Source organism: Heloderma suspectum, chromosome 7 (assembly GCF_057233095.1).
Source record: "Heloderma suspectum isolate Gila_16-S chromosome 7, 16-S_ref, whole genome shotgun sequence".
Taxonomy (NCBI): Eukaryota; Metazoa; Chordata; class Lepidosauria; order Squamata; family Helodermatidae; genus Heloderma; species Heloderma suspectum.
The window spans coordinates 89,174,080-89,181,857 of NC_139464.1; the positions used below are offsets into that span (position 1 = coordinate 89,174,080).

Below are 7,778 nucleotides of genomic sequence, written 5' to 3' on the forward strand. Positions count from 1 at the left end.
ATAGGCAGCTGGTTGGCCATTGTGTGAACAGAATGCTGGACTAGATGGACCCTTGGTCTGATCCAGCATGGCTCTTCTTATGTTCTTAGAAGTAAGCCCCACTAGGTTCAATGAGGCTTATTCCTGTGTGGATAAGACACACTCCTGTGTGTTTCCTTAGGCTTTCTTATGAATAACATAAGTGATGCATAGGATTGTGCTGTTAGTTGCCTTCTGGTGTGAATTTTTCCATCTCATTGTCATTATATTTTCATGTTTATTTCTGCAGCCATAATGACTGGAGATACACTTTATTTGTACAATTAAATTCAATATTATCTGGATTTTTAACTGAAGCTGAAGGAGCCAAAAATTATCTTATGGGCTTCATGCCGCTTGAGAGGTATATCTTGCTACCTACTGCCTTAGATATGCATAGAACTTCAAAAATAATGGTGGGATGATGATGATGATGATGCCTGTTTTCTTTTGTTCTTTAAAGACCTAGTGAAATATATAAGTATTTGAAACTGCATTTCATATCATGGGGATTCTGCTGAAAATTCAAATATTGTTATGTATTACCCAGCAGGTCCACTTTACAGTCTGGTTACAGATTACATTTATGTGGAGTTCTACTTTAGCCATGAAGCCAGCTCAGCTGCCTATTTTCCAAAGGAAGCCTTTTATAGCAGCCTGGAATGCACCAACAGACCATTGCTTAATCAGATATAACATCAAAATTAACCTGAAAACATTCCATGTGATTGGAAGCCCATTTGCCAAAGCAAGAGGACAAAATGTGACTCTATTTTATGTCAATAGGCTAGGATATTACCCATGGTACACTTCACAGGAAATCCCAGTTAATGGTGGCTTACCTCAGAATTTCAGCTTGCAAGCACATCTGGAAAAAGCTGGCCAGGACATTAACTACTACATTCCTGATAAAGATTTCACTGGATTGGCAGTCATTGACTGGGAACACTGGAGACCACAATGGGACCGCAACTGGAATAGAAAAGATATTTACAGGAGACAGTCAAGAAAACTAATTTCCAAAATGCAAGAGAATGTTTCAGCTAATGCCATTGAACATTTAGCTAAACTATCCTTCGAACAATGTGCTAAGGCTTTCATGAAGGAGACAATTGAGCTGGGGATTAAAAGTAGGCCCAAGGGCCTGTGGGGATACTACTTGTATCCAGACTGCCACAATTACAATTTCCGTGACCAGAACTACACTGGCTCTTGTCCAGAAAGTGAAGTCTTGAGGAATAATGAGCTGTCATGGCTGTGGAATAGCAGTGCAGCTCTGTATCCTTCCATTGGCATTAAGAAATCCCGTGGAAACAGTGAAACTGTATTGCGTTTTTCACAGTTTAGGGTGAATGAATCTATGAGGATTTCTTTGATGACATCACATGATTATGCTCTCCCAGTATTTGTATATACCCGACTAGACTATAGAGATGAGCCTTTGTTATTTCTTTCTACGGTAAGCAATTCTGGAGAATAGTAGCAACCGCTTTAGGGCAGGTGTTGTGTGAAAGATAAACAAAAGAATTAGTTTACATTTTACATCAGCCAAGAACTCACTAGATGAACTTAAGTGACCACCTGTCTTTCAGCCTTAGCCATCCATCTGTAATATGGGTATAATACCATCCTATTTCATACTGACTGGTGTAAGGATTATTTATTTATTATTATTTTATTATTTATTTATATCCCGCCTTTTTTCCTCTTGCAAGGAACCCAAGGCGGCTTACATGATCCTCTTCCTCTCCCTTTTATCCTCACAACAACAACCCTGTGAGGTAGGTTGGGCTGAGAGTCTGTGACTGGCCCAAAGTCACCCAGTGAGCTTCCATGGCTGAGTGGGGACTAGAACCTGGATCCCTGGGCTCCCAGTCCAACACTCTAGCCACTAGGCCACACTGGCTCAAGGCAGTATTTGATTACCCTAATACTGCCTTGAATATTCAGGAAAAAAAAGAGATAAACGCTATCTAATACCTGTTTACTCATAAGTATGACCCACTGTGTTCAATGGGACTTACTCACAAGTAGCTGTCATAGTCTTACTGTGCTAACAGCACTGTATAGGTGTAGGCATGACATGTTTACTCAAAATGTAGAGATGTCAGAGAAATCTACGATGGATTCAAATGAGTTTGGATTTCTATAGGGATGTCGCAAATGCCTCTGACTGGGCCTGGCAGTCTGTTGGGTCACCCCCGCCTGCAGCTCCTGGACTGCATCTGCCGAGATGCTGTCCTCGCTTGCACCTGCTTGCGCACCACTCACATCTTCCAGGACTCACCGCGATCCCATCTGGTAAGGGCCTGCCATTTTCCTGCCTTTGTTGTGTGAGCAAAAAAGTTTAAGAAATGTGCATATTTAAATATGCGCAGTTTGGGGCTAGGAAAGCTTAATGTGCGCAATATTAGAGGCATAATGGTGGGTGCTCACTGGATGGGATCGCAGTGAGTCTGGGCAACTTGCTGAGCTCATGGGCAGCCCGAGCGTGGGTCTGGGGGGGCAAGTGGGGACTGCACTTCTGCAGGTGCCCAGAGAACCCAAGCTGGGATGGGTTCTCACATCCCTAGATTTCTGTGAATCAGACCTGCAGATGCTGAAGTGGACTGGCTTTTCCCAAGTTATGCAGATTCTGTGGACTTGTTGAACTTTTTATTTTTTTAACTTGAGGGGGATTTGCACTAATGCACATTAGTGCAAACGTGCATTAGAGCTAACTCACTTTAGTGTTAATACGCATTAGCACAAGAGGAATGAAATTCTTGTTTAAAAAATCCAATTCCACCAATGAGTAGATGATGGAATGAAAGTTGCCTGACAATCCACGAAACACAGATGGAATGGATGTAACAAAATCCATACAACCTTACTCTGAAGTAAAGGGAAAGGGCCTTCTTGGTGGTAGCCCCCTGAACTGTGGAATGACCTCCCACTGAGGTCCACCTGGTGCCAACATTGTCATCTTTTTGGTGCCAGGTTAAGACTTTCCTGTACTCCCTGACATTTGATGATGTAGGATTTTTTTTTTTTTAAAAAGTTGTTTTATCACATTCTCATATCTTATTGTAACTGTTTTTTTTAAAGCTGTTTTCAATTGTTTTTAAATGTTGTATGTTAAAGATTATATATTCTGTTTTTATTATGTTGTATTTTTAATTGTAATTTTTGTGAATGACCCAGAGAGCTTTGGTTATTGGACAATATAGAGATGATGATGGTGATGATGATGATAGTATCAGGGTAGGTGTTCAAACTCTTTATGTGTGGGTTTCACTGACAATGACCCAGAGTTAACAGCAGAGTGCTTATTTGAGGAACAAATGAAAACAAATTCATAGTAAACTGAAGTCTGGCATGAATGCGATTAGGAGATCATTAGTTCTAATCTATGTACTTCACACAGTGCATAGTTAAACTATGGAGTTTGCTTCCACAAGATGTAGAGATGGCCACCAACTTGGGAGGCTTTAAAAGGAGGTTAGACAAATTTGTGGAAGATAAGGTGACCAATGGTGATTAATCATGATGGCTACACATGAACTCCAGCACCAGAGGCAGTATACCTATGAATACCAGTTGCTGGGAAATGTGAGTGGGAGGAAGCTGTTGTACTCATGTCCTACTTGTGGGCTTCCTTTAGGTATCTGGCTGACCACTGTGGGAAACAGGATGCTGGACTAAATTGGCCTTTGGTCTGATCCAGCTGGGCTCTTCTTATGTTTTTAAACCTATACCCACACATATAATTCCCTCTACCCTCTTCCTTCTCCTTTTTCCAACTGTCAACTGACCAAATTTTTTACCCCAACTGCCATTCTGTGCTCCTTCCAACTCCAACTCCCGCTTACCTAAACATTCCATACTCCAAGCAATCTCCCCCTCCCCTCCCCTGAAAACATAAACTGCAAACTTGGTTCATTACAACCGTATATAGCTGAAGTGGGGAACCTATGACCCATGGGCTAAATGTGGTCCTCAGCCTAATTTCATGTGGAGTGACAGAAAGAGGGAAAGGGAGTGGGAGAGACAGTGCTATGTAATGCTGCAAATTCTGCCCACTTTTGGCTGTGGCTCGGCCTTCCGCTGGCTGCAGCCTCCAATTGACTTTTCCCATGGGTCAACAGCCCTTCACAGGGAAAATGTTTCTCACTCTTGGTGTACAGGACTGTAGCCTTAGTACATTAGGAAAAGACAACAGGCTTGTGCACATAATATTGTTAATATTAGTTGGCTTCATAACGCATCTTAATTTTGTGCTCTCCTTCTCTAGAAAGTTTAGAAGAACAAGATTTTGCAGGTGTGATTGGGGCGGGGGTTAATGGCGGTTTTTGCTACACTGGAGTAAATGTTGACAAGAGCATATTACAGGCTTGGTTGGTTATATTTGAGGTCAGCCCAGGATGGAGAACACATTTTGAGTGTTACGTTTTGCCCTGGGCCCTGCTCCTTCCCCACAATACAACAAGAGGCATCTGCTGCATTATGGGAAATCTGATCTCAGGATATAGAAATACATATTATATACACAGAGATGCAGAATGAAGTAAGTATTAATGATCAGAGTGTCTAAGTGCACATTCAGAATAATCCAGGGACTGAAGCGATTGTCCCAGTTTTAAAACTCCAGTGATGAAGGGGCCTGGGCAAACAATCTGTGTCAGTCTTCATTATTTTATCCTTAGAGGCTGTCTTTCCTCTGATGTTCTAAATGTTCGAAAGTGACTAAATCTGGCCTCATGTTTTGAACAGCAAGACCATCCTGGGTTCATCAGAGAATATCTTTCTTTGATGTTGATCCAGAGTTTATGCATGGACAACCATCAGATTGGCACACTGCAATTAAAGTAGCAAAGTAGTACCCTTGCTGAGGATATGGAATTGGCAGATTTACCATTAAAACATCAGATAATATAAAATACTAATGCAGGAAAAATCTAAGTAGAACATAAAAGTTCCAGTAGATTTACTGACAGCCTAGTTCTTCCAGGTTTGGACCCTCATAATCTACACAGTCTGTCCTATGAGCTTTTAACTCTCTATTGATCCATCTTTAGTAAGATACGTGGTGAAAGAATTGCAATAGACAGACTGTTAATGTTTTCTTCTGTTTCCAATGTAGCAAGATCTTGTTAGCACTATTGGAGAAAGTGCTGCCTTGGGAGCTGCAGGAATTGTTATTTGGGGAGACATGAATTTAACTTCATCTGAGGTAAACTAATGCCTTGATTCTAACTTGAGGATATTGTTTAATGCAGTAAACAGGATTTCCACTGTATGCTACTCCGTTTTATTGTATTTATGTTTTGAATTCCTCAGACAATTCATTCTCAGCTAGCCAATCACAGAGATAGACAATTCCCCATGGCTGGTCCTAGGACATCTATACAGCTCACCAATAGAACAGCAAGGACAGGCAGTGGATTATTCTAGAAATCTGGATGTGTATTTTGAATAACTATTATTCTTTAAGACTGAATGATGTGTGTGTCCACCTGGATAGATACATGCAGTCAGATGGACCCTCAGGTATCTTCTTTCTTGAGGTCAAATCTAAGCTGCTTGCTTGTTTAGCATAAACTCAAAGGGAATATCTACACCAAAAGCATAACTCATTCTTTAGTTTGCCTACCTAGGACTGATCCCAGCATGACCAATATCAGGAATTAAGGGAGCCATAGTCCAAAACATCTGGAGGGTAGCAGGTTGCCTACCCCTGCTCTAAAGTCTAGGGGCCTATTCCTGAAAAGACCCCTTCCTACTTTCTCAGAGGTCCTGAACGTGCAAAGACTCAATGGACTTGCATGCCATTGCCTTCCTTTTCACACCTAGTATGCAGTTTCTTTATGTCAGGTCTTCTCTAGAGGTCTGTTTCTGCAAAGATTTATACCTCCTCCTCCTTTGAAAATAAACAAACACAAATCTGACCTGGCAACTAGATGGACAGAGGCATTAGTGCCTCTCTTCCACATGCTGTTGCATCACACAACTCATTATGACTTCATTTGACTAGGTCAGGGGTGGGTAACTTGTGGTCTTCCAGATGTTTTGACCTACAACTTCCATCAGCCGTTAGTATAGGCAAAGGTATAGCCAAATGATGGGGAGTTGTAGGCCAAAACATTTGGAGGGCCGCAAGTTGCCCAACCCTGGACTCGGTGTTGCTTGTGCTAGTTGTGTTAGTTGTTCTGCTAGCAGTTGTGCAACCGTGAGTGGAACGACAGCGACAACTCTTGTAATTTTCCGCTAGCATAATGATGGATATAATCCTTAGTCAGCACAATAAATACAACAAGATTTCAGGCTTCTGTGACTTTAAAGCTTGCCTAGAAGAGAAAATTTCAGTAGATGATGCAGGTTTTCTCACCCTTACATGACAAGGGTGCCAAAACCAATGATTCAGCTCAGCTGAACAGATCCAGAAGACCTGTTCTTCCTTATGTAGCAGTAGCTTATTGGTAGTAGTAGAAATTTTGAGAATATCTGGCAATGTAAAATCAAACATTTTAAAAACTGAAATGTTTCTCTGGAGCATTTGGACTTTTTGGGTGCAACACAATATGGGCAACATTTTAGTATGCTGCATTAGTGGCACTGAGCATGCTTTTATATGATTTGAAATGCCTTATTTTTCTTCTTGCTCTTTCTAGGTCAACTGCACAAAGGTGAAGCAATTTATTGCTTCTGAGTTAGGTTTCTACATCACCAATGTAACCAAAGCAGCAGAGGTGTGCAGCCGGCATCTTTGCCAGAACAATGGGCGGTGCATACGAAGAAACTGGAAATCCTTGGACTACCTTCATTTAAACCCTCAGAACTTTCAAATAGAAGCCTCAGAAGACCAGGGATTTACTGTGAGAGGGCATGCATCACTGACTGACCTTCAACAAATGGCAGAGAAATTCACCTGCCATTGTTATCAAGGCTTTGGAGGAGCTGATTGCAGGGAAGTTAAGACTATAGGCAGGCAACCAGGACATTCTGCCAATTTAGCTTCATCCAGAATAGTAGTTATGATAAACTTGGCTTCTTTAATCTTTTTAATTCCTGCAACTTCAGTTTTGATAATCAAACTATGCTGAGTTCCTCCAGGACCTGTTACATCAGAAGACTGAAGGAGTTTAGAAGCCAATTATCCTATCCATTCTTACTTTTGAGTGAACATGGATAAGATTGCAGCCATAAACAATATCAAGTGAGATAAAATGTGATGCATTGAAAAACTCTGGCTCACAAAAGGCATTGCCTATTCATGGTCATCAGGATGATTCCAAGGAATGCTGCTGATAGGTGTTTCTGCATGGTAGCTTCCCATCGCCTTGTTGCTAATGCCAAAGCATGAGAACTGGTGCTCAGACCATGCGCTTGGACAAGTGGGGCCTGCACATTGGTTCCACTTCCATCCCCATCTATAGCACAGCCAAATAGAGAATCAGTGAGGACTGATTATCTGGTGCAATCAAGGCCCAGGTATAAGTGTCAATTGTGCTTCTTCCAGTTTTTCTATATATGCAGATGTAGTCTCATCGTAATATAAGGTTGCCTGATATTGTAAGTCGTATGATTATTCTTTGTGTTTTGCAGCCAGATCAAAGCACTACCCTGTTTCAGAGAGAATGATTGTAGGAGACAGATAAATTATTTGTGGTAGGATCTAGGCAGTGTATTTCAGTGGTGTAGTGGAGCTGGGGCACACAAGGCCACAGTGGCAGCACATTTTTATCAGCAGGGATGCTGGCATCATATGCCACCTCTTCCAT

General features: G+C 41.6%; 1 protein-coding gene across 1 annotated transcript; it reads left to right on the top strand.

The window, feature by feature from the left end:
• The first annotated feature begins 523 nt into the window (after positions 1–523).
• LOC146340055 (hyaluronidase-4-like) lies at positions 524–7,100 on the top strand. Its single transcript, XM_084811906.1, has 3 exons — positions 524–1,477; positions 5,141–5,230; positions 6,669–7,100. The coding sequence occupies exons 1-3, from the start codon at positions 524–526 to the stop codon at positions 7,098–7,100; spliced, it is 1,476 nt and encodes a 491-aa protein (XP_084668032.1).
• Positions 7,101–7,778: the final 678 nt, after the last annotated feature.

Excerpts from the sequence above, each read along its gene's own strand:
- LOC146340055 (XM_084811906.1), top strand. The coding sequence starts at position 524 with ATGGGGATTCTGCTGAAAATTCAAATATTGTTATGTATTACCCAGCAG. Across the intron at positions 1,478-5,140 it reads CTTTGTTATTTCTTTCTACG|CAAGATCTTGTTAGCACTAT; the intron begins GTAAGCAATTCT and ends TTTCCAATGTAG. Across the intron at positions 5,231-6,668 it reads TGAATTTAACTTCATCTGAG|GTCAACTGCACAAAGGTGAA; the intron begins GTAAACTAATGC and ends TGCTCTTTCTAG.